This window comes from Arvicanthis niloticus, chromosome 8, assembly GCF_011762505.2.
Source record: "Arvicanthis niloticus isolate mArvNil1 chromosome 8, mArvNil1.pat.X, whole genome shotgun sequence".
NCBI lineage: Eukaryota > Metazoa > Chordata > Mammalia > Rodentia > Muridae > Arvicanthis > Arvicanthis niloticus.
Window position 1 is genome coordinate 22,017,079 of NC_047665.1, and position 26,955 is coordinate 22,044,033.

General features: G+C 43.2%; 1 protein-coding gene across 3 annotated transcripts in view; it reads left to right on the forward strand.

The window, feature by feature from the left end:
• The window catches only part of Nedd9 (neural precursor cell expressed, developmentally down-regulated 9), a 121,300-nt gene extending 97,121 nt beyond the window's left edge, over window positions 1-24,179 (forward strand). For all 3 annotated transcript variants that reach the window (XM_076939134.1, XM_034510497.2, XM_034510498.2), the window contains 5 exons: window positions 15,344-15,439; window positions 15,924-16,025; window positions 16,868-18,109; window positions 19,417-19,506; window positions 21,749-24,179. In XM_076939134.1, the coding sequence (XP_076795249.1) occupies window positions 15,344-15,439; window positions 15,924-16,025; window positions 16,868-18,109; window positions 19,417-19,506; window positions 21,749-22,258 (2,040 nt within the window). In that variant the 3' untranslated portion in view covers window positions 22,259-24,179. The remainder of the gene's footprint in view (window positions 1-15,343; window positions 15,440-15,923; window positions 16,026-16,867; window positions 18,110-19,416; window positions 19,507-21,748) is intronic.
• Window positions 24,180-26,955: the final 2,776 nt, after the last annotated feature.

Genomic DNA, 26,955 nt, shown 5'->3' on the forward strand with positions numbered 1-26,955 from the left:
TGAGTTAGAGCTTTCTCACTCTGCAAAGACTTGTAAATATGTGTTGAGATCGCCAAGAACTCACAGACAATGCTAAATTAAGTGCGTTACTCATAGTCAAGTAATTTGAAAAGCTGAATTTTTTTTTAAGTTTTCAGTCTTTAAAAAGGGAAAATTCTACTTAAAATATGAGAGTTGGATTTGAGTCGGAGAGGCCAAAAACCCGAAAGTCAAAGGCCTCCAAAGGTCTGAAAACAGCCTACTTCTCTGCTTCAGTGATCTCAGACTGCCAAGGGACACACCCGGCTCACACTCAAGCTGCAAAGGGAACAATTTGGATTATTCTTTTCTCTTTTAAAATTTATTTATTTATTCACTTTACAACCCAATATCAGCCCTTCCTCTCCTCCCAGTTAACTATTCTTTTTTAAAAACAACGATTTACTTAATTTGGTTTTTTAAAAAAATCTTTATATTTTTATGTTCTGTGAATGTGTGATAACAATGTACCGTGGATGTCAATAACAGCTCTAGGGAGTCGGTTCTCTCCTGCCGTGTGGGTCCCTGGGATTGAACTAAGGTCAGTAGGCTTGACAGCAAGCACCTTTACCCACAGAGCCATCTCGTCAGCCCATGATGGTTGTTCTTTAGCCTTACTGTTCTGACCCTAACCAACAGTATTTTATGTGCCCTGCCTCCTTCTGAAGATTAATTTGGAGCTACCTTCTGACTCTAGGAAGCCAGGAGATGCAGTATCCATCTTCAGCTGTACACTAACCATGCAGCTAAGTAACCCATACACAGATCAGCATGGTAAATGAATGAACCAAGCGGGAGCGAGGAACAAATGGTTAACGCTCAGTTCACCTCAGAGCCAACCACCAAAGGCGATTCTGAGCCTCTCACCCACCCAGTCTCCTACTGCCCACAGCTTCCCCAACAGCTGCTCGTGACCACAGAGTGCAATGCAACAGACAGCAGAACAGAGTTCCCTGCTACAAGGGCCCTGGATGGGTACCACTTATTAACTGTTCTTAAATAATAACTGTGATACCAAAGTAAATAATGATTGACGTGAATTTAGGCTTTCGGGATGGGACTATAGCTCTGTAAAAGAGTACTTGTCTAGCATGCAAGAGACCCTAGATTTCCAGTGGCATGTGCTTGCAATCCCAGCACTCAGGAAGCAGAGATACATAGCAGGAGTTCACGGCAGTCCTTGGCCTAGAGTCCATGAGACCCTGTCTCAAAAAAAGTAAATAGAATAAAATGAAATAAAATAAAATAGGAAAATGTTGTGTTGAGCTTATCTGAGGTCTGACTTTTTTGCCTAGAATAGATATTGAAACTCTTTCATAGTCTTCATATACCATATACTTCATATACCATATATCATATACTTCATATAGAAGTTTTCAGAGCAGCCTCTATAGGTTCTATGATGCCTACAATCCCTTCCCTCCTATACTGTGTTTTCAAACCATTCATCCCTTAAAACTCGTCTCCAGTCTGAAGCTTTCTCTTGGAAACCCAGTATTCTCTTCCTGTTTTCTGGTCCCATAACATGTGCATACCTCACTGATACCATGGAGCTCATGGGTCCATTGGAAATGGGATGGGCTGCCATCGTGGTCTTGGCTGCGACAAGCACTGTTTGGTGGTGGCTACTTAGAAAACTCAAGTAGTGTTGAGATTTGCCAAGCCCCATGGCATCATCTCTAAGATGGGCAATTCCAAAATAGGGCACAAACATGCTGGCAGGAAGTGACTCAAAGGCTTTAGGCAGGTCTTCCAGGCTGGTTCCTGAAAGGTAATGTAAGATCCTGAAACTTATGGTGTCTGTGCCTTCTTAGACACTGAATCAGCACAGCACACATGCACACGCACACACACACACAGACACCCATGGCTGCTGCCATAGGAACCAGAGACTTCCCTTGTTGGCATGTGAAGCATTTTGAAATCAGTTGACCATAGCAACCCCAGATACCAGCCAACTAACTGCTTTATATATTAAGCAATATTGTTTGTCTGCTAACAAGTAAAAAATAGATTTAGAGGAAACTAAAGTTTCCAGAGATGACAAACTCTGATTTTTCACCTCCCTTCTGTTTGTTCCCTGTTGTCTGTGTGTCTGTCTGTGTGTCTGTGTGTCTTTCTCTGCCTCTCTGTTCCCTAAACTCTCTCCCTCTCTTTTTCTCATACAAAGAATTATAAGAATTACAAGCTAATTCACAAAGAATTAGCTTATAAGGTTAATTCCAGGGCAGAGGAGACCCATTCCTCAGTTTTTTCTTATGTAAACTCAGTAAAGTACAATTATATCCCAGAATTGTACATTACTATATGAAAATAAACCCAATAAGCATACTAATAAATATACCTAGGTGTCTAGTTTGTGAAACTGTCCAAAGAACTGGGATGTCACCTAAAAAGTACCCCCTGAAAAATCAGGGTGCATTTTACATCTTACACAGCCTTGAAGGTCCCCAAGCCGGGAAGGGAGAAGCTTGTTGAGCTCACCGTGACCTGAAAGGCACTGTTCCCAGACAGTCACCCACGCCAAGGGAATGAGCAAACCCTAACACCTCCTTAACTGAACAAAGGTCCTTTTTGTTTGCTCAATGCCAAAGTCTTCGGATTCGGCAACACTCTGTCATAAAGCTCGCAGATAATACGTATTTCTGAGGGGGTGTTTGTAACTTCTCACTCACCCACACCAAGGCAACAGAGGTTAGCCTTCCCTTCCCACTGATTGCATGGTGAGTGACTGCGCATCAAAGTGAGTGAGAGGCAGCCTGCCACAGGATGCCTCACTGGATGGATAATGCTTTCTGAGGGACGGAGGGCAGGAAAAGTGCTTATTTTATTTAATGATAAAGCTTGTTGGATGATCTTGTTTGAATACATCTTGAAGACCCAAAAGAAAGGAAGAAGACCAACTCTCCAGACTGCATTCTACAAAATGCAGGCCTAGAAAATGTCAGAGGTCAAAACTACTCTGTTCTAAGTAGCCATACCTTAACCATTGTGTCAGGACAACAGCCAGCAGGCATGCCTGACCTTTGACATTGCAAAACTCAGTGCCATCTATAAGTGTCTTGGGCAACACTCGTGGCTATCCTGGGATACATGCAGCTCACAGATTGCAGTTTGCACATGGCTGGTACTAGAGGTGTGCCCACCTATGTGAGAGGTCCAGGTGGTCCAACACATAAGACAGTGGATTCCTCAGCAGTCTCGGTTAACTTCTGGGGAGATCTAGGGGGCCCATTCTTCAAAAGAACCTCTGAGTCTAGAACATAGTGGTGGGGTTGCTCCTTCTTGTTCTGCAGTGGGGCTTCAAGTCTGAAGAATAGAAACAACTTTAAAATGCCTCTGAGCCTCTGCTGCATTTTGAGGGCAATGTATTGTCTGTGTCACCTGACCCTCCCTGCAGCTTGTGACATGCAGACTATAGCTTCCCTTCCCCTTCACAAAGGAAAGGGCCGAGGTCTGAGATTAATCTTCCAGAGTTAACTCACTGCCTCTCACAAGAGGCAGGCCTGCTGTTGAGCTCATGTCTGACTCCAGTGCTAATGGCTTCTACATCCCAGCTCATAGGTGGTATTGCCAGGCCTCAAATAAGAGGGTACATTGACTTTGTTAGCAATTCCAACTCACCAGAACCCTCGGCGCTACGGAGCATTGTGTTAGCCAGGAAGAACTCATGTTGCTTCAGAAGACTCACATCCACATAGTACCCAAAAGGCTGAAAGAGCATAGCCACAGATGTCCCAGCCCTGCCCCCCGGCCCCCAGATATACTTTTAAAGCACTCATCTGGGAGATACCAGATCTACAGTATCACAGACAATATGGCCATGTGGACTTCTTCTCAAATGACATTGCTGCTCCAAAAGTTCATGTGATCTCCAAGACTGGACTAGCTATAAAAAGGGAACCGTCAAAGCATAAGATACCTGATTTTCAAGCTGTGTCTGATGTATCTGGAAGTCACTTTCTTTGACGGTCTTTCCTTCTAAATTTCTAGAAAATGCATGGCATTTGTCACTAATATAGGCAATAGGCCGCTGAGAGGATTGTAGGTGCCAACTGGAGTCCCCACTCACTCCCCTGCTGACGTATCTTTCTGCACTCCAGCTCCCTCAACTGTGAAATGGCCACTGAAACTGGATTCTTTCTAATGGTCTTTGCCAAAATTTTATGATCCAGATATCCTTATCAGATTCTTTCCCAGAATCGCTTGAAAGATTTCATTAAATGACCTGCCTTCAAGCATCGTCTTAAAAACTTCAACTTGATCCCTAAACATGGACACTTTGTCCCCTACCTTTCTTTAGAGCCCTGTCTCACCTTCCCATCCATCTACAGCTACTGTGTATGATAGGATAACTTCTTCTAGAAGCTGGCAAGAGCAGACGAAGGCACAGATATTCCCAAGAAAACTCCCAGGAAGTTCCTTGTTTGGAGAATTCCCCTCTGTGCTTTATTATGAAGACAGGAAAGCCCTTCTGCCTTGCTGTTTTCTACCATGTTTCCCTATGGAAGCCTCATGGTCTGAGCAGAGAGAGGGACCTGGTTTCTTTCAGCATGACAGCCACCTTCAGAACTGGCACCAAAGTTTGCCATACGTGTCATTTGTCCCCTCAGCCATTATAATCATCCTCTCACTGAGCTGAGAGAGGAGAATCAATACTCCCTGACATTCAGGTCCCAGACTACTTCTCTGTCACCTCCCATCCACAGTTCAGCAGGGCAGTCTTGGGCGGTTTTCCAGATCTAGATTAGATATAATGCATATGGTCCTGCTGAATTTATTGAGATATCAGAAGAGCCCAAAGGCCTGTTCCTTTATGGTTTCATTCAAAGGAACATTTCAGTCGACTGGAAGGGATATAAAAATTGGCTTTCAATACCTAATTGTCACAGAGTATATTCAGCTTTGTCCCATGAAAGACCTTGGTCACTTGGGGAACCCAGATGTCATTTCCCACCATGGTTTGATGTTCCGTGCTTCTTGCTGCTCTTTGGTGCTTGGTCAGTCCATAGCTAAATATTGCTTTAGTGCTTGCTATACAAAGAGCTTCCTGAGAGCAGCAGGGGAGACATGTTAGGGGCTTAACAATTGGGGTACTGTTTCCATTGAGTGGTTTGCCACACAAAGCTCTGTCAAATGAATGTGACCCAAGGGAGCGGCTCCACTTCTGAACCTTCCCTCTGCCTTTTCCTCAAGTGGAGGGAGAGACAGGCTGTGATCTGGGCAGCCTGGAAAAAGTTTAGCTCCAGCATAAAAATCAACTATCAAATGCCCTTGAAGGAAAGTAAGTCGTGCCCCCCAAAATAGAGTGAAAAAATGTCTCCACTGAATGCAAAGGAAGCATCAGGATGAGTCAAGCCTGGAGAAGGCTTGGGAGGAAGTGTTTTTAAAGCCAGAGTCAGTTTTCATTATATTGTTGCTAGGCGAGTAAATAAATGATCTCACTGCTGCACCCAAGCTAGGCAGAGAGAATTTATAGAGAATTAATAAATCCAGCGTAGACAACATGGGGGCTTTTCCTCTCCTCGTAGAAGTGCAAGATGTCATCTTGGATTTTTAAACAGACAGCCCACTGTAGCTCAGTTGCTGAAAACTGAGCCCCAGGTCCTAGTGGGCAGGCAATGGTGGTAGTGATGTTTCTTTTCCTAGGGTTTTCTTTTTCTTTCTTTCTTTTTTTTTTTTTTTTAAAAAAAAAAAGAGGGTAAATGGCTCATTTAAGACAAAGGGTTATTATAAAACCCAATAAAGGCAGTGGTGTCTCTGTTAGAGCTGGTTTTTTATTATTTCATTTGAATGAAATAGTTTCTATCTAATAAGCAGTTTGAGAAATCAAAACAGTCTTGTTACCGTAGGAAACCCAAAGAGAGGCGGTATAAATAAATCACAGGGGATCAGAGGGGCAGGGAGCAGAGCCAGGACAAAGCCATAGACACTCGACATGTGACATTCCTGCTCATTAGACCATGCAGGGTGTGTTGGTGGCAAGGCTGTATGCGGGCCTGCTGCTGTAGTGGCGTGTTCTAACCTCTCATCAGTGCCTGTTGTGCTTTCTGAGCTGTGTATTTCCTGAGTTGCCAAGTTCTAGTGAAGGCATTAGGGCAGAACAGCGAAGCCTGGCTATTCACCTTCCTGCTCCATTCCTCCATCCTGCTCTCTCTCTCTCTCTTGCTCTCTCTCTCTCTCTCTCTCTCTCTCTCTCTGTGTGTGTGTGTTCTGTGTGTATTTGTGATGTGAACATCAAAGTACACCTTACAGGAACTGATTCTCCCCTTCTAGCATGTGGGTCTCAGGGACTGAACGTAAGTTGTCAGGTTTAGCAGCAAGCACCTTTACTCACTGAGCCCTCTTACCTGCCCACATCTAAACGGCAGAGGCAAAGGAGATTATACATCGTGTGCCGTTTCAGAAGCTGTTTTGCAGTGATCCCAGCAGGAAATGATGGGCTACAAAATTAGCTGCAAAATCAAAAGTAATGGCTGTCACTATCGCGATTCAGTGGGCGCTATGATGCTCTAAGAAGAAAATGCTTCTGGGTGGAATTCTTTTTTCTGTCTTTTTTTTTGTTTGTTTGTTTGTTTGGGTTTTTTGTTTTTGTTTTTCTTAAAATTATATTGTGTGGCTGGAGAGATTGCTCAGTGGTTAGGAGCACTGACGGCTCTTCCACAGGTCTTGAGTTCAATTCCCACCAACCACATGGTGGCTCACAGCCATCTGTAATGGGAGCCGGTGCCCTCTTCTGGTGTGTCTGAAGACAGTAACAGTGTACTCACGTACCTAAAATAAATAAATCTTTTTTAAAAATTATATTTTGTGATTTTTGTAAAGATTCTTGACAGTGCTAAGAGCAGAATTCAGGGCCTTGTGTAAGCTAGACAAACACCCCACCACTGAGTAACATCCCCAACTCTAGCTTTTTGTGGTATACAAAAAGAGGACAAGAAGTAGATGGTAAATAGGTAGATGATAGGACAGAAAACGACTAGAATGGAAGCAGCACTTTTTCAGTTGCCTATGCTCTTCCAGCCTGTCTCCATGTCTCACCTCCACTCTACTCAAAACTTTCTTTCTCAAATATTTTCTCAAATATTTTCTGTGCCATGCATGTGTGTGTGTATATAATTTATATTATTGTGTGTATATATATATATCAAATTATCTTATTTTTAAAATAGTACAGTGATTGTACATATTTACAGGACATTTCTGTACTTGATCAGATAATGGTAGGTTGGCTCATGTATCATTTTCTGATGTTGGGGATACTTAAGATCCTCTTCACTAGTTAGAAATACACACTTCATGCCTGTCAACTGCAGTTGCGTTTCTGTGATATAGAACTTTAGAATTTCTTTCCTTCTATCCTACTGGATACCTGTATACATCCTGCATGCTCTCTGCCCAGCCCTATTTCTTCCCCCCACCCCCACCACACCCCAGTCCCCAGGTAATCGGCATTCCATTCCTTGTCAGCTTCTACGAGATCAACTTTTCAGTTTGCAGGATTTTGTTCCTCATAGCTACTGGTAGTATGAGGGGTACTGGGAGGGGTGAGATGTTGCATTGAAGAAAGGGTAGAGAGAGAGAAGCTGAAGATTTGAGGGGGGGTAAGGGAAACTTGTCTTGGAGAATGGTAGATGGCTACTTCCTGCTTCACTTGGGGCTCCAGTGAGCAGGCAGCTGACAGGGTGAAACCCCAGGAAGGTGAGGCAGATACCCAAGGAAAGACATGGCCCAAACAGATTTGCTGAGGCCTTGGCTCCAGTGACATCCCAAAAGAAGTTATCTCTAAGGCAATGTTCCGCTTATTATACACATTGCAGGGAGCAGGCTCCATGGCCTACTTCTTGGTGAAATCCTCTTGACGAGCATTCGCTTGTGGTCTCCCCACTGATGAGAATTTAGTCCCGTGTCCTGAGCCTTTTCACCCTTCATCACCCTTCTCTTCAGAAAAGGCCCTCATCTCTAAATACTATGAAAGCAACCCTTCCCCACGGGGCTTTCCACTGGAGTGTCTTGATCTACGTTGAGGATAATCATGATATTGGCAACACTGATAAAATAATAACGTAAGTGAGTCTGCTGGTGGCTGTGAAGAAGCAGAGTCCCCTGTCCTTTGTGGCTTTGCTTTGAAGTCCCCAGTGCCTCCTGAGCCTCTCTTTCAATGCTTCACACGTGTGTAAAGCGGACTCTCTTCTCATCTAACTTAAACATACAAGTTGGGGATTTTTTTTTTTTTGTCTTATCTTCATGTTTAATCATGAAACACTTTGAAGGCAAGCAGCCTTGAGCTCTCTATACTAAGATACGGGCTAACTACATCCTGACCAGCAAGCCAGCAAGGACTGGCTTTCCTCCGGCTGGCACTGGTTCTCTAGATGTCTTGGACATTGTTATTTAGGTAATTTTTTTTTTTTTTTTGGAAAAATACTTTCCTGGGTCCATGACAGGCTCTCTGCCTCCAGAGAAGATTTTATTGCCATCTGCCAGCTCCATAAGCACAGGTAAATCTAAACTCATGCTTTTCTTCATCCCGCACTTGACGGTTTACAGCTTGCTCATGGTCTCATGGCTTCTAAGTGGTGGTAGACCCACAGACAGCAGGTCCACATCTACCCATCCCGAGATGGTGCCATCAACCGTTTCCCTCTTCAGAACCACTGAGCTTTACCACCTTTGGTACACAGCTGTGATGAAAGCGGATCTCGCAGGCCCTAGGCGCTGATGCACAGTGCTTCTTCCTGTACAGTATGTTTCCATCTGAAGTGAAGGGGGGTCGCAGACTATGCCATCTTCTTTCTCTTGGCACAGCTGCTGATACAGTGGTCAGTGGTTGCTGACCCCTCATCCATACCAAATCTGTACCTCTCACCTGCTCACCGTCAACATGGCTGATATGAGTCTTGCCTTTGAGCCTGGGGTGTGCCACTCACCCCAAAGCTGTCCAACCTGGAAACCTAGCTTATTCTATGTAGGCAGACATCATTTCCCTTCCTTCGAGCACCTTAAAATCTGCTTTATCCAAGGCACAGTTATAAGCCCTGCTACTTATAAACAAATAAGCAATAGTTCCAACATACTAAAAAAAGACATGAGGTTTACCGAGAGAGTTGAACAATAAGTCACATGCACTGTCAGACATGAAGGTGAAGGACTCGGAGTGTTACAAGAACAGAGATGTTTTGTCTGTCTAGGGAAGGCTTCCTGGGAGACAGTCATTCAGCTTGGCTCTGAAAACACAATAAAAGCTAAAGGTAAGGGGAGTGGAAAGAGTTGAACGGACAAAGCAGGTGCAGATGTGTGGATGTTCAGGGCATTTGAGGAAACCAGTATTTTAGTCTTGATAGCGATGGTATTAGTCAGAACTTGGGGGTTTCAAGGTCTCAATGAAGAGGAGAAAATACATACACACAAAAAATAACATACAGGTGAAAGCAAACCAGGCAGCCTAGGGGCCCAAGGTGTGGTTTATTCGGCCAACACACAGCTTTAAGTTTTTGAGCCAATTTTGAACACCAGATTTATACTCCTGGCATCTGAAAACATGAAAAATCTGACAATGCATTCCCAGTAGTTGACTGAATACAGGCGTGGCCGCATCCCTTTCAATGGGATGTGTGCCTGCTCCCAAGTACAGAAGCAGGGCTGTTTCTCCTTTGTATCTATCTGCTGGGCTTTCAGGCAACTGAATGCAGGCTCTTTACTCTGCCACAGAACAAACCCAGGCACGATGGTTGCAGAAACATCAACAAAGATCCCCAAGAGTCTTTCCTCCAGGCCACAGTCTCTGGCCTTCTGCTATCCAAATGGCCTTTTCTTTTCATGCCAGTGTGCCTGGCTCTTCAAATTATGAATGATGAAAGCAGATTACCTCTCTGGAAATTCACTTCAGGAACTCCAAGGACTGTACAGAAAACAGCATAATGCATGCATAACCTACATACATCTATACAGAGACATTGCATCATCTCTAGGTAACTTACAAAACCTGATGCAATCAAACACAGTTCACGTACTTGTTAGACCGTATTATTTAAGAAAGGATGACAAAGAAATGGACATCGGCATATGTGTGGTATGTGTGAGTTTTTTTCATGCAACACACCCCTTCCCCTGAGTTTGGTTGAATCTGTGGGTTCAGAACCTGCAGCTACCAAATACAGGCTGTGTCAGAAGCATCTTCAAAAGCAGTCCCTGCAGTCACGATCTAAGGCTCAATTCGGCCAGAAATCAAACACCACTGAAGTGCCAGACAGGACAGCTGAGGCTGCTCCCTTGTTCTTATGTAAACACATTAATTAGAGGGCTAGCTTACCCTAGGTCTTTGGTCTTTCATTCTTCCTGGCAGAGCCCATCCCTAGAGATTGGTTCAATGGACTCTTCGTTCGTAGGTGTGTATTATGTGCATGTATGAGACTGCAAAACTGAATCCCATTAATACGTACAATGAATAGCTACTGAGATGACTTAGTATGTAAAGTCCCTGCCATGCAAGCATGAGGACTTAAATTGGGGACTCTGGAATCCATGTAAAACCAACTAAGGGTATGTATGTATGTATGTATGTATGTATGTATGTATAATCCCAGTACTGGGAAGGGGGAAACAGGTAGGTCTCAAGTTCATTGGACAGCCAGCATCCCTGGATTGATGGGCTCTGAGTTCAGTGGGAAACCCTATCTCAAAGAATAAAATTAGGACTGCAAAGATGACTCAGCAGTTAAGAGCACTGGCCGTCCTGGCCAAGGAGCTGGGTTCAGTTCCCAGAATCTACATGGTGGCTCACAACTGTCCACCACTCTAATTCCTGGGGATTGGACACTCTCTTCTAGCCTCTGAGACTAATGAATGCCTATGGTATACATACATAAAAGATATTAAGTGTTCTTAAATCTCTTATAGGGAATTTTAATGTGAAACATTATTTAACAGCAGAGATTTGACCTTTGTAGCTATGAGTTTAACCTGTTCTTCAGTCTCTTAAACAAAACTGTCACATACTTAAGGGAGAAAAGGTTTAATTTATTGGAAGGAAGACATTTCTTTTTGGGTTTTGTTTTCTTTTGTTTTGTTTTGTTTTGTTTTGTTTTGTTTTTTGAGGCAGTCTTCCTCTGTATTAGCTATGAAGCTAGGTTAGCTTCAAACTCAAAATCCTCCTGCCTCAGCCTCTTGAGTGCTGGGGTTACAGGTGTATAGTACCACACCCAGTAATAGTAGTAGCTGAACATATAATGCAAGCATCTTATGGGCATTTATTCTTAAATTTAAAAAAGTTGAAAGAGGTTACGAAGTCACCTGACGTCAGTCTTTAGCCCTTACACATATTCACATACTCCCAAGCACACACCTATATACCACACACACACGTACACAGGTACCACACACACATACACAAACACGCACACACTCATGCACACACATACACATATGCATGTCTGTACATGCATATCCTCCATATGCACCCCCACACATATGCACTCATACACATACTCTCACACACACACACACACACACACACAACACACACATACAACAACTAATCAGTGTTGATTTTTTTAAAAATGTAAGGGAGGAAAAAAAAAAAAAACTAATGGTTTCAGTCTGTTCTCTGCTTTATAGTTCTTCTGGGGGATTTCCGGTTAGTTGACAACAGGATTCATCATCAGGACAGCAACAGAGCCACATGTGACCATGTGGACCCTTCAAAGAGTGCTCATAATCAGGGAAGCAGCTGTCGTTCTGGACCTTCGGGGCCCAGCCCACCTCATAGCTTAGCTCCCTGGGAAGCAGTAACAAATTAAGAGGTCAGCTAGGTAATTCCTAGGGATAAGCCTTTGCAACTACAAATAAATATGTAGAATAAAAGGAACGCGGAAAAGAAAAACAGAGAGAAAAGGAACATGAACAACCGGACTTGAGTTTATTGAGAAATTAGCATGAAAATGCCCTTGTGCAGTAATTCCATTCAAACCCAGGAGAATTCTTCCAAACTCATGGTCTGTAATAGTCAGTTTTTGTTATGCCTCCTGGGCATAAGGTCACTGGTTCTAGGAGGTGAAGTGTGGGGATAGAGTGCTTTTTTGTGTGTGTTCCTGCCAAGCAGGAAGAAAGAACCTGAAGGTCAGCCTGGCCAAGCACTTTCCCTTGAGGAAGGAACACACAGTTGGCCTGGAGAAGGTCCTAGGAAGGGGAGGGGCAAAGCTAGCTCTGAAGAAAACTCCACTGATCCTTCCTAAGTTGCCACATGATTCACTAAATGCCCTGGACATGTCCCTCTGGGGGCAAAGCTCTGGCCCCATTTCAATGGAGTTGCTGGGTCCGTGTGAGCTGCATCGTACCATCGGGAATGCTGGGATGGGAAGGCTGTTTTATTGGCTTTTCCCTCCCGTGGTTTCCACCATCTGTGTTTTTAACTGCATAAACAAGGAAAAATGACTGGTTTGGAATGCAAAGTTTTAAACACCAGATGACCACAGGCATCCTCTAAATGAGAAAGAGAGAGCAAGTTGGGGTTCCGTGACATTTGTCAGGAAGTGGAATGGTAAATACCAAGAAGCCTCTGTGTGCCCTGCCAGGGAAGGGCCACAAAAGCAAGGGACAGATAGGTCCCCGTCCCTCTCTAAGGGCCACGTCCTGCTTGTTTGCCCCAATACCACACTCAGACACTAGCACTGCCTCCATCTTCCTCCCTGCTCTCCAAGATGAAGAGGGATGCAGGACTTCATCTTAATCAGGATTAGTTCACTAGCACCCCTAAATTGGCACCTTCCCACACCACCCAGCCTTAGGCACTTCCACATTCAACAAAAGTTGGGTTGTGAGCAGGTTCTGTTACAAAGCTAAAAAGAGAGCTATAAACGAAAAGTCTACAAGATCTTCATATCTCTTCTGCACAATGGTAAGTGCAAAAAAAAAAAAAAAACAAAACAAAACCCAACCCATTAAAGGATTTTAGCAAACAGCCCCCCTACTTTATGAAGGAGCATTTACTGTGCACAACACAATGGCTGCCTCATAAAATGGTTCCGTTCCTCTCTGCCAACAAACTTAAAGGGCTGAGTTCCTTTTCTAAACCGGAGACAATGGAGAGACTGGGTGGAAATGTTTGCTGCATACTAATCTTTACCTTCAGTGTAAGAAATAATCAGTTGTAAGCATCAGGCATTTTAAACAAAATTGGACAGGGAGGTTTTGGAGCCCCTGGGGTACGGACACTGGTGCACTTAGCTATGTTCCATTCTGTTCAGCTTCAGATGGATGGGGTGGGGGGGCATTTTTCACATAGTTTTATGAGCAGCCTGACTCCTATAAAACACCTTTCACGTTAAAGGGTGGAAGATGAAGGCCTCCTGGGAATAGACAGCTTCTCCTAATTTTTGATGTTTCTTTTCAAATACATGGTGGGCAGTTTTTGAGTGTTAATGATTTGGGAGTGGGGTACTGGGGCAAAAAAAAAAAAGAAGAAAAGAAAAAAAAAGTGAGACTGGGCAATTTTAAAGCCCTGGGAAGAGCAAATGAATTGAGTTGAAATTGTGTCTACTTAAAACTACCAGTCAGTACCTAGCTATGTAGAAGAGTCTACAGTGGGTAAAGTGCTTACTGTACAAACGCAAGGCCCTGAGTTCAGATCCCGACACACGTGGGAAAGCATATGCCTATAACTGCAGAGCTGGTATGGGCAGCGGAGACAGGCAAATCTCAAGGGTTTCCCAGGTCAGCCAGTCTGACCAAGTGGCAAGCTCTAGGTCAGTGTGGAGACCCTGTCTCGATAAAATAAAGTAGAGAGAAATAGAAAAAGATACATGATACAGAGAGTGCATCCACATAGACACTAGCAGGAAGGAGAAAGGGAGGGAAGGAAGAGGAGAGAGGGAGGGAGGGATGAAGAGAGGGAAGGAGGAAAAGAGGGAAGGAGGAGTGAACAGGCCAGCCCACTAGGTAAGATTCTGTTGGCTAACTTTGACTCTAGATGCCAGTCCATGGTGAATGTATTTGACTTCTGACAGGGGCTTTATGTAGGTGCAGTGGGGATATTTGCTTCCCTGGTGGAAATGGGGAAATGATTAGAGACGAGAGGTCAGAATACTTCCCAGCTGAGTCTGAGGGCTTCCTCACTAGCTTGGTTCATCCTCTGCAGCATGGGTTCCACATCAGAGGAAATAACCAGCTGCAATCGAAAATTATTTAGGAAGTAACTGCATCTGCAGTGAAGACATGTAAGCTTGTGACATTGTTCCCTAAACAATACTACATACCATCTATTGACTGGGTGTTTGTATGGTGTTTATATAGCATTGTAGACCATAAAATTATCGGGAAAGGGTTTGAAGTGTGTCAGAGGATATATGGAGGTTACATGCAAAACACAGCACCCCATGACCTTGAGCATCCGAGGATGTTGGAACAGGGGGGTCTCCTGTAGATACTGGGAGGAACTGTATTTCCCTTGTCTCATAAAGAAAAGGGAACATTCCTGGGCAATTATAAGAACAGGACTGTTCCTCCGTGGATCTATGAAAGGATTAGGGTGATCTGTGGAATTTTCAGTTATAATCATAATAATAATTTCAGATAAAGAGGCATACTGGGGCAGGTATGAGAGGAATTTTAAGTGGCCAAACTATCTGTTTATGTTCTTTACAAAATCCTTGGAGTCTCGTAGAAAAACTGTAGTGTTGTACTTTTTTTGCCACTCCAAAAGGATCAGCTAAGACTTTCATAATTTATTTTCATTTTATATGTATATGTATTATATATACATATATATATACACATACACACATAAACATACACACACACACACACATATATACATACACACACACATAAACATATATATATATATGCATGCACCACACAAGTGCTTGGTGCTGTTGGGGGTCAGAAATGGGTATCAGTGCCCCTGGGACCGGAGATGCAGATGGTTGTAAGCTGCCCTGTGGGTACTGGGAACTAATCCTAGGTCCTCTGTAAGAATAGCAGGTGCCCTTAATTGCTGCTCCCTCTCTCCAGTCCAACTTTCATAACTTAAGCACATCTCCTTGAATATAGGGAATTGAGACTCTATTGATGAACTTTGATCAGATTTTTGGAAAATTCTTAAGAAAGGAAATAAAGACCTTTCAGTCACTTCCTTCATGTTCTGACTTTGTATCTTCCTTTCCTCTCACCCTCTCGTACTTTTTCCCCTTTCCTTCCTTCCTTTTCTCTCTTTTCTCTCCTCTCTATAAGGGACTGGTTAGGGATGTGTTCCTCAACACAGGATCATAGGTACTACGCTGAGGACTCAGGGCTGTCGTTTGATGTCTTTGTGTATTCTCACCCACAGGTGATTACCCCAGTGAGGACCGGCCATGGCTATGTGTACCCATCCAGATACCAAAAGGATGTCTACGATGTCCCTCCTTCCCACACCACTCAAGGGGTACGCAATGGGAACATCACCAGGGGGCTGGCTTTGGGGGCAGCATCTCTTCAGGAACATACAAGAGAAGAGGGATGCCAGCCACAACCTTACCTTGTGGAGGTTGCCTGTCCAGAGGCCATTTTAGTCAGTGTTACTTAAATTGTATTTCTTAGGTTTGCCTTATCAGAAAGACTAGTCTTTTATCTGAGAAATTTCTCATCTGCTTTATCAGTTTGTCATTTTATTTCTGGAAGTGTATAATTTAAATGGTCTAAATTATAGAGCCGATAGGTCATGTAAGATTGTTCTCACATTTAACCTAAAGCAAAGAATGCAAGATTCATAAAGAAAACATCCATAAGCCCTTGATGGCATGGAATGCTACTAACAACCAAGTCTATGTATGACCTGATGAATAAATACTTAGGGAAACAATAGCACAAGACTTCCATGGAGCAGCAGATTTCATTGCATTCTGGGTAACGCACATGTTTCTCTTCAGGTATATGACATCCCTCCTTCATCAGTAAAAGGCCCTGTGTTTTCGGTTCCAGTGGGAGAAATAAAACCTCAAGGGGTATATGACATTCCCCCCACCCAAGGGGTAAGTGAACTGGTAAAGCACAATATATGGATGAGTACCTCAGTGCGTATTGGGCGGGAAGTGGAATGGGCCATAATTTATTGTGATAAAACAAGAATGGCAATTCTAAAAGAGAAAAAGAGAGAAAGAGGGAAGGACACAAGGGAGAGAAGAAAGCCATTATAATTACAAATTTAGAGAGTTCCCAAAAATATGAAGATGTCAATAATGAGAGCCCATTGGAAGGGGAGATTGTGTGTTCAGTTTGGCAATAGTTTCTAGTACATCACATATTCTAGCAGGGTCTACAGCTTCTGTGGTCTCTGCAGAAGAGGTAGCTCATTTGATTTTCTGTCCTCTTCTGGGCATGCTTGCACTTCAAGTGCACTTAGCTTTGCTGAACAGATAGGGAATTGTGCCTTCAAATACAAAGAAGACCCAGGCAGCTTCACACACAACAGGCAGCCTGATGACCAAGAAAGGAACACAGGTCTCTTGGCCCAGTGTATCAATGTCTCCTGTCTCTCAGCATGGATCAGCCTGAGTAGGATAGTCAGTGAATGGTTGGAAACATGAGACTGCAACCCACTGGTGAGCAATTTAGCTAGGAAGGAGGGCTCTATACCCAAGCTAGCACTAAGAATGGTAAAGGATGCTCAGGTGTAAAGATGAGGGCACCCATCCTCTAAGGAGCATGCTGCATGCTGGGAAACATCTGAGGTTAGTAAATGGTGGGAGGAGAGGAAGAAGATTTAGTCAACAGGGCTGTGAACCCTGGACCACACCTTCATGAACTATTCATTTTCTGCCTCCATTCAAGTCTCAACTGAACAAATAAAGTAGCTTTTTATTTACTTTTTAAGGTCTATGCCGTTCCACCATTGGCTTGCCGAGATGAGGCAGGGCTCAGGGAAAAGGAATATGATTTCCCTCCTCCAATGAAACAAGATGGAAAGCCGGACACCAGACCTGAGGGGGTTTATGACATCCCTCCAACCAGCACCAAGACAGCAGGGAAGGACCTTCACTGCAAATTCCCCTGTGATGCTCCAGGAGGTGCAGAACCAATGGCACGAAGACACCAAAGCCTTTCCCTGCACCATGCACCCTCCCAGCTGGGACAATCTGGGGACACTCAGAGTGATGCATATGATGTCCCCCGGGGAGTTCAGTTTCTGGAGGTACCAACAGAAACCAGTGAAAAGACAAATCTGGAGGAAAGAGACGGTGTTTACGATGTCCCTCTTCACAACCCAGCAGATGCCAAAGGCTCTCGGGACGTGGTAGATGGAATCAACAGACTGTCTTTCTCCAGCACTGGCAGTACCAGGAGTAACATGTCCACATCTTCCACCTCCTCAAAGGAGTCCTCATTGTCAGCCTCCCCGTCTCAAGACAAAAGGCTCCTACTGGACCCAGACACAGCCATTGAGAAGCTCTATCGGCTCCAGCAGACCCTGGAGATGGGTGTGTGCAGTCTCATGTCACTAGTCACCACAGACTGGAGGTGTTACGGGTACATGGAAAGGCACATCAATGAGATCCGCACCGCAGTGGACAAAGTGGAGCTGTTCTTACGAGAATACCTCCATTTTGCCAAGGGAGCGTTAGCCAATGCCTCCTGCCTCCCAGAACTTGTCCTCCACAACAAAATGAAGCGGGAACTCCAAAGAGTAGAAGACTCCCACCAGATTCTAAGCCAAACCAGCCATGATTTGAATGGATGCAGCTGGTCCCTGAATATTTTAGCTACCAATAAGCCTCAAAATAAGTGTGATGATCTAGACAGGTTTGTGATGGTAGCCAAGACAGTGCCAGATGATGCCAAGCAACTGACCACCACCATCAGCACCTATGCAGAGACCCTCTTTAGAGCAGATCCTGGCAATTCCCAGCTGAAGAATGGACCTGACAGCATCATGAACTCAAGCGAGTACACACATACAGGCTCCCAGATGCAGCCACTGCGCCCTGGTGACTACAAAGCCCAGGTCCACAATAAACCATTGCCTCCTACTCTAAGCAAGGACCAGCCACCAGACTGTAGTAGCAGTGATGGTTCCGAAAGGAGTTGGATGGACGATTATGATTATGTCCACCTACAGGTAAGGAAACCAGACCTATAAACCTCCCAAACTCAGGGCTGCTGTCCATAAGGCTGTGAGGCTGGACAAACAACAAAACATGTTAACCCAACTGTTGTGAGAACTGAGGGTGGTGTTGTGCAAAAAAAAAAATGTGCAACCACTTTATTTAACTTCCACGGGCCTTAATTTATTCTGAGAATTAATTAGCTCACATAGTTGTACGAAGTCTCATTGATACACCTCAGGAAAGCTGGAGGAGACTCATCAATGTTGTTGACTGGTGAGTCCACGAGTCATAGAATCAGTTCTTTCTCTACTTGTATTTTATGACACAGGTCCATGGAACAGCTCATTATAATAGAAATAAGTTTAAATATATATCACTGTTAATTTTTTAAAAAAAACTTGAAAATATCTGCACATGGAGAGTTTCTAAGGCACTCTTTCAGCCTACAGTGTGTGTCTGTGTGTCTGTGTGTCTGTGTACATGTGTGTGTATAGCTGCTCACAAAGACACATAGCTCCATCAGATCCAGAGGAACCTGTGATCCTTTGCCAGTTGGCCAACAGCTTGATCCACAGATATTAAAATCCACAAACAGCTTCCTATAAGTATCAAGTGTGCTAGTTCCCAAATTGACCTGGAATCCTGAAGGCTTCCCTGTCTGCTTTGAAGAGTTCCAACACTCTTCCACAATCCATTACCTAGTATAGTATCTGGCTTAGCGCTTTATGTTGCTATTCTTTTTCATTGGACTGAGAGCAATGAATTATGCTGAAAACTGTTAAAATACCAAGAGCCCCCAGATGCAAGAGAGTAGAGAGGATCAACTGAACCACAGCTTGCACTGAGGAATGGCTGAGGTTAGAGGAAGGCATTTAACAGTCATCTCACTGGTCTTCTGATGCTGTAGACTGGAGAATACTAAAAATGAGTAAAGAGATACAGGACAGTCAAAGAAATTGGGAGTGAAATATGCACACATTTTTAACCTTGTTTGGAAGCACATAGCTCACATACAATTGATTTAAAAAGAACCACGAAAAAAAATAATGCTTCTTAAGAAAGGTGTGAAGAGGATTCTGGGAAGCTCTCCAGCTAGAACTAGCAGTGACCCTAGCAGCCCACATAGAAATGGGCTTCACTTTTCAGCCTGTCTCCACAGTGATGTCAGAAGTCCCTAATCTGTGGTTTACAATGTCTAACTGGACATGAGGAAAGTGGCCAGTGGATAATGAGGGTCTGAGTACACTTGTCACTGAATCTGTTCCCATAAGTGACTCACAGCAAGGGGGTAATATGGTCTTTGTGTTGCAAACAACAGGGCAAGGAGGAGTTTGAGAGACAACAGAAGGAGCTCTTGGAGAAGGAGAACATCATGAAGCAGAGCCAGGCGCAGCTGGAGCATCATCAGGTAGGTTCAAACACAACAGAAAGGGCTCCACTTGGTAGGCAATGGGTAACTTCCAAAGACTGGGGTCCTGCCATCACACTGGCATGAAGAAGGAAGTCCCAGGCATGTAATAGGACATGAGAACAAAGGGAAGGTGTGTGGCCTGTGACTACAGCTGAGTATGCCTGGATGGCATCCAAATGAGAGGGTTTGTTCAGACTGTGCCTGTTTATCTATCACCCACTAAGACTATTTGGGTTAAAGCTTTTGGTCTCAAGACACAAGACCCAGACAGGCAAACCCAAGCTAATTGGTTTTCCACTGAGACCAAAGTAAGGGAATTCAGGAGAATGAGATGCAGCAAGACCAAAGGGAGCAAGGGCTGTCTGTTCTCCTTGCTTTTCTCTGGGTTCTCTTCCAGGACCTGCTTCATTCTCCACTATCTGACATTTTCTCTAGTCACCTCACTTGGTTCCCATCTAACTTTCTAAAACTCATAAGTGGCCACTCAAAGCCCTTCCTATAAGGGCTTTGTGGTATTCTGTAATGCTTTGAGATAAGTTCTCATAATGCAGTCCAGACTGGTCTCAAACTTGGTATTCTTCTGCCTCAACCTCTTGAGTGCTGGCCTTGCAAGTGAGGACATTGTGCCCAACTTCAAAACCTTCTCTGTAGATGACACTTCATCTGGGATTCCTTAGATTATGGTCAACTCCCTTCTGTACTTATCAAATTTTTAAGAGAGTTTGATTCTAACTCTCCCCTCTACCCTATCCCTCGCCCTCTCTTTTATATGGTACATTCTAAGGGTCAAAGGTCAAAGGAGTTTATGAGACATATCCAAGTTCGTTTACCAGGAGTTCTGAGCAGGGGGTATCCACTCAAAGGTTTAGTGAGTACAGCAGGCAAGGATAGATATTGTTAAGCAAGGACATGAAAAGAAAGAGAAATGGACTAAAGATTTATACGCTCTTTAAGATGAAATGAAATGGTGTGTCACAACATGAAGTGACAAGATGTCTCTAGGAAACCTGAGTTCTCTAGCCAACAGCTTTCTAGCTAACAGTTGTGTGGACATGAGCATCATGCGATGAGCCAGTTCCTTCTCTATAGAATGGAAAAGTGACTACCCTCTATGGACACACGATTTGAAACCAAATTCTCAAATAATATTAGGACACCACCCTATATCTGCTATGCTTACATTGGCAGTTGGCCCAACAGGACAGCAGAGTTTAGGGAAACTAGTGAACACTAAAATAATTCCTAAGAAGCAAGTAGTTTCCATGGACTAGAAAATCAACTATGCACTTCTTATCGAGGAAGTAAGATAAGGATGTCCCTGAACTGACTCGGCTCTGAATCAGGACAAGAGATTAGCTGAGTCCCAAACTCAGGATTCTTAGTAACATAGCTAGAAATTATCATTTGCATTTGAAATAAGAGTCCAGTTAGCGATGCTAGCGATAGCATCAAGAAAGCGGGTAGTAAGGCTGTTGAGATGGTTCCGTGTAAGGGCGCTTTCTGCCCACCGCCCCATGACCCAAGTTTGAGCCTTAGAAACCACACAGCAGAAGGAGAGAACCGGCGCCCATGAAGGGTCCTCTGACTTACACATGCACGCTATAAAATATGGAAAATAATAAATGCTAAGATTTCTTTGTTGTGTCATTTTCCCTAAGTAAGTGTGCATTTCTAAAACTTCTCAGCAGTAATGGACCATACCATGTACATCTCAACAGTGCAAATAGGAGAGAGAGTCTTCATGAATTCCATCTTTAAGAGAAGGAAAGGGCCTTGCCCGGGAAGTAGCAAACTGTTAATTTATTGATAGAAAGGTCACTACATCTGGTTTTCCCTTGCAGCCTCTCAACATTTATAAAACATTTACATAGAGCCTACAATTCACCAAACACTGTTTCAAACACTTTACAAATAATAGTAATAATCACTTTGTGAATAATAGTATTTTATTGAGCCCTCATAATGGTATAGAAGGTGAGGCTGTTGCCTTCCAGTCATAATGAAAAAAAGACAAATGGTGTCCTAACAGAAGACCTATGTTGGAGGGTCCCCTAGGGATCCTCTTCCCAGTGTCTACATTGTACAGTTTAGGAAGCAAGGCATCCTGGGCACTCTCACAGCTCCTAAGTACCTGACATCTACTAAGGATGAAGCTGGTATCTTTTGACCCGACACCTACATTTCTTTCCCTTTACAATGTATGCCTTGCCCTTAATGAAATCTGTTCTCTTCCTTCTAGCTGAGTCAGTTCCAGCTGCTGGAACAAGAAATCACCAAGCCGGTGGAGAATGACATCTCTAAATGGAAGCCCTCCCAGAGCCTCCCAACCACAAACAACAGTGTGGGTGCTCAGGATAGGCAGTTACTTTGCTTCTACTATGACCAGTGCGAGACCCATTTCATCTCCCTCCTCAACGCTATCGATGCCCTCTTCAGCTGTGTCAGCTCAGCCCAGCCCCCACGGATCTTTGTGGCCCACAGCAAGTTTGTCATTCTCAGTGCACACAAACTGGTGTTCATTGGAGACACTCTGACAAGGCAGGTGGCTGCCCAGGACATTCGTAACAAAGTCAGGAACTCCAGCAACCAGCTCTGCGAACAGCTCAAGACGATAGTGATGGCAACCAAGATGGCCGCCCTCCACTACCCCAGCACTACGGCCTTGCAGGAGATGGTCCACCAGGTAACAGACCTGTCCAGAAATGCTCAGCTGTTCAAGCGTTCCTTGTTGGAGATGGCCACCTTCTGAGGAGACAAGGAAGTGGAAAGGACTGGGTGAATAATTACTAAGGAAAACTGGAAATACTATCTAGTTTTTGTAAATGTTATCTATTTTTGTAGATATTTTATATGAAAATGAAATGTTTTAATGTTTTGTGAGTTAGTCAATTTTCATCAATTCAGGGAGCTGAAGTGGGAATTCGTTTTGTTTCCCCGTGTGGTTCTTATATAAACATATAAGTATCTAAGACAGTTGTACAGAAATGTGTGCACATCTGTGTATGCCTATGTATCCCTATTTGTTTATAGATGTGTGTCTGATACAGTCCATTAAAAACACGAATTGAGAAGCACCTTAGCAAGCACCTTCTAATGCTGCATTGTTTCGGTTTTGTAGAAAATTATACCACTTAGTTGTAATATTGCTGTACATGTACTAGTGTTCTGAGCCTTGCACACCTAAGCCTTGCACACCTAACTTTCTTGTCTGAAACCTCTTTCAAACTTGACTTGTCTTTAACACAGTGGTAAATCTGACCAACTTCTGGTTGAAAGGGAAAGAGGGGGGGGTTCAAAAATACATTAATCATGTGCTAGAGAGAGGCAAGACGTGTGCTGTACTAAGAAACCATGTCTACAGTGGTTATAGTGTTATTTCAATTCTGAAAGGAACTACAGTAAAGAGAGAACACTTGTTTTCCTGGGGGGTGGGGGGGGGGAGGGCGGTACATTTGTGAGTGACTCACTCATGAGATGTTCTAAAGGATATTTTTGGAGTTGAATTTAAAAAAAAAAAAAAACCAACAAGAATTCATGGAGATACATCAGAACTGTGATTGTGGACAAAAAGAAGGGATGTTTCCAATGGCCAGTAGTTAAAGAAAGACCCCTCTACCCTCATTATCTAAAGGAAATGTTCAGTTCCTTAGTCACTGAACTGTGGAGCCACCAGGCTCTGTCCTGCTCTCTCATTGCTTGATGGATCCTATACCCTTCTAAATACTTACGTAAGTAAACCAACACTCAGAACAGTTGCAGAGATCTGACCTTCACATCCCACTGTGGCCATTGACCTTGTGGATAAGCCACATTACCATTTGTCAGCTAGTCACAGCATTGATCCTGTGGTCTGTCCCTTCACACCTGCTGTGTGGATACAGCCTAGGCACCAGATTCATAATGGGCAGATAAACTACTTCCATCTTCCTTTATGACCAACTCAAGAAATATGTTTCTTGTCTCTTCTATTTCATTCCAGCCTATTTAGAAATGTGTTTTTATTTGTTATGGGTGTCTTGATTGAGTTAATGTTATTTGTTGTAAACAACCAAATTACAAAGACAAGTAGGGGCTTATGAATAACATGTGATCTCAATGTGATTTTTTTTTTTAATAAATGGAAGATATCAAAGGAAGGGTGCTTTTTCAAAACAAACTATAATTCTAATTCTCAAAGTTCTACATCACCAGAAGATGAAGAGCTGAGCTATTGGACAGCAATCCCTTGTGTCTGGCATGTGGAGGAAAAGGGTCCCACAGCATCAGTACCACTGTAAGAAGTCAGGAAGGGTATGCTTGTAGATCTTACTACACAATGTGTATCTGTTGGGTGATGGCTACCTTGTCCTAACCTGAGTGATGACATTCCACATTGTAAAAACCAAACCAATTCAATTTGTATTGCACATTGCCATCTTGTATATTCAAGCCATTAAATGTTTGGATCTTTCTCTTTATAGCCACTGGGTTTCTTTTCCTTGTGTCTCTCTTACCACAGAATTAAATATTGGCCCGTCTGAGTATAGAAAGTCAAATAATGATTTTTTTTATGTATGCTATAGATCTGACTGTTTTTAAGGAAAAATACGTTTATGTTACCCCAGTAGCTTTGTATTGAAGAAAATTCCAGAGCATGTAAAATAGCATCAAATTAAATATCTGAAACTGTTTTTGTTTTTGTTTTTGTTTTCAGTATCAAATGCCCACAGACAGGAGTTAACTCTGTAGTCGTAGCTGGCTCAATGTGGACCAGGCTGGCTTTTGAGTCACAGAGATTGGCCTGTCCTCACTTGCAGGGTGATTGTATTAAAGGTGTGACCCACCACATCTGGCTACAGCACCTGCACATCTAATGTGGGCAGGATGGTTTTTGTTTCTACTCTGTGGCTGTAGCTACTCAAATAGAGCAGACTCTCTTCATTCATTGTGGGATAGGCATAAAGAAATGATTCAAAGCAAATTATATTAGAAGAAAAAGATTCCTAAACACAAGAATTACTATGGGCCATACTATGAGCCATACTCCTTTTAATGTCCCTCCCTTTTATTCAGATAACCCTCTGAGATTTAGAACGTACTTTAATATGTGTGTGCATTAATTACTTTTCTTGTGATGGCCACGAAGTATCTTAGAAGCAATGGAGGGGAGGTTTCTTTTGACTTGCACTTTAGAGGGGGCAGTCTGTCCATCCTGAAAGGTCTGGATATTGGCTTTGTTCCTGGCAGTGGGAGCTTGCTAGCATCTTGTTGGATTGAGAAGCAGATAGAGGGCTCAGCCAGGCTGCAAGTGGAGCTAGTTTAATACACATGAGGCCCACATCCACTCTAGGATCTTTGTCTATAGAGTATCCACAACCTAACAAAATAATGCTAATAGCTGAGAATCCAGTGTTCTAACAAGTGCACCTGTGGGTGAGATTTCAATGTCAAACCACAACACCTGTATCATTTTGTCTCTATATATAAAGGTGGTAAGTGATTTTTGACAAAAATAAGATATTCCAGTGGCTGAGATAGAATATCTTTTGGGCAGCAAGGTGAGCAAGGATGTGCTAAATCAACAAAATCTCTCTATTGAGAAAAATAAATATTTATCTTATATCCTGAACAAAAATTAACTTACATGGAACAGAGACTTAAAACTCTCAAACTTCTAGGAAAAAATGTAGGAGAAAAATCTCATGATCTTAAGTAGGTTAGTTTCATAAATAGTTTTTAAAAATTAATAAACATCATACCCAACTTTGTCAAATAATAAAAGATATTCTGCTTGAAAGAAAGATTGATGGGTGGGTGGTTGGTTGGTTGGCTGGCTGGCTGGCTGGCTGGCTGGCTGGCTGGCTGGTTGTGGCCAGCAGCATGGTTCAGTAGGTGAAAGCTTTTGCCCCATAAGCCATCTGAGTTTGGTTCCCAGAACCCACAGTAAAAGGAGAGGACTGAGCCCTGAAAGCTAACCCCTGACCTCCACACATGAATCTACACTCTCTCACACATATACACTCACGCACTCATATCATATGTACCCACAAGGATAGTAAGTGAAAATTTAAAAAGAAAATAAAATCAAAGCCTCATTACAGTCAAAAGGCTTGTGCCACAGACAGCAACCAGGGGTTGCATGGGGTAAGAAAACAAGTATTTTAATGAGGCAAAAATTCCAAGAAGAAACTTCACAAGATAAGACCTAAGAATGGGTAATAAATAAACTAAATAAAAACCACACCAAATGCAGTGATTGAGGAAACAAACTTGTAAATATTAGTGATGGAAGGAAGAAAACATCACCCTCATAACCCCTGGCAAGAACTGGCAGAAACGCATTGGAAAATGGACTGCTAATCAAAACCAAAGCTTTGCCTGCTGTATCAGCTACAAAGCCTCTCCTACGTATTTAACCAAGAGAAACTAAGTGCACGCATACAAAGACTTATGTAATAATTCATTGCAGTTCTGTATGTAGCAATAAAAGCTAGCAACAACCCAAAGGTCCATCTTTGCAAAGGCACAAAGCTATTCCTATCTATCTATGCAGTGGAGCAGCTGGCTTGAGTTGGTTTTATTGACCATGACCAAGCTAGAGCTACCTGAGAAAAGAAAAACACGATTGAGAAAATACTCAAAAAATCAGATTGACCTGCAGCCAATACTATGGAGTGTTTTTATACTTAGTGATTGATATAGGAGGGCCTAGACCATTGTAGGTAATGCCAACCCTGGGCAGGTGGTTCTAAAGTGTGTAAGAAAGCAGGCTGAGCAAGCTATGATGAGAAAGGCAGAAGCAGTTCTCCATGGCTTTCTCTCCAGTTCCTGCCTCCAGCTTCCTGCCCTGATTGCCCTCCATGATGGATTTTCCCTCATCAAATTGGCTTTGGTCATAGTGCTTTATCACACACACACACAGAGAGAGAGAGAGAGAGAGAGAGAGAGAGAGAGAGAGAGAGAGAGAGAAACACAAACACAAATAGATAAAATAAAAACCCAACATGGACAAATTTCAAAATCACTATGATGAAAAAAAGAAGACCAAAACCCCCTTAGTAAGTGCTATAGTTCCAGTCCTACAAGACTTTAGAGACTGAACACACCAGGCTATGCTGTATTGCATGCCTGTAATACCAACACATAGAAGATGAACACAGAACACAGGAGTTTGAGGCCAGCCTCAACTGGAGTCGGATTTGAAACAATTACAAGCTGATGTATAATTATAGAGTATCAGTAGCTGCCTGGGGAGAGAGAGGTGGGAGGTATTGATTTCTAAGGAGCCTGGGAGAGGGCAGATGATGGGAAATGTTCATTCTCTAGATGTTGTGGATGATTTCACACACGTGCAAGCTCATCAAATAATACACTACTGTATGCACAATTCAGCCTTCTTGAAAATCTCTTCTTAAGTAAGTAATCACGATACTTCCATTTAAAAATGAGAGAGTCAAAGGGTAGCTC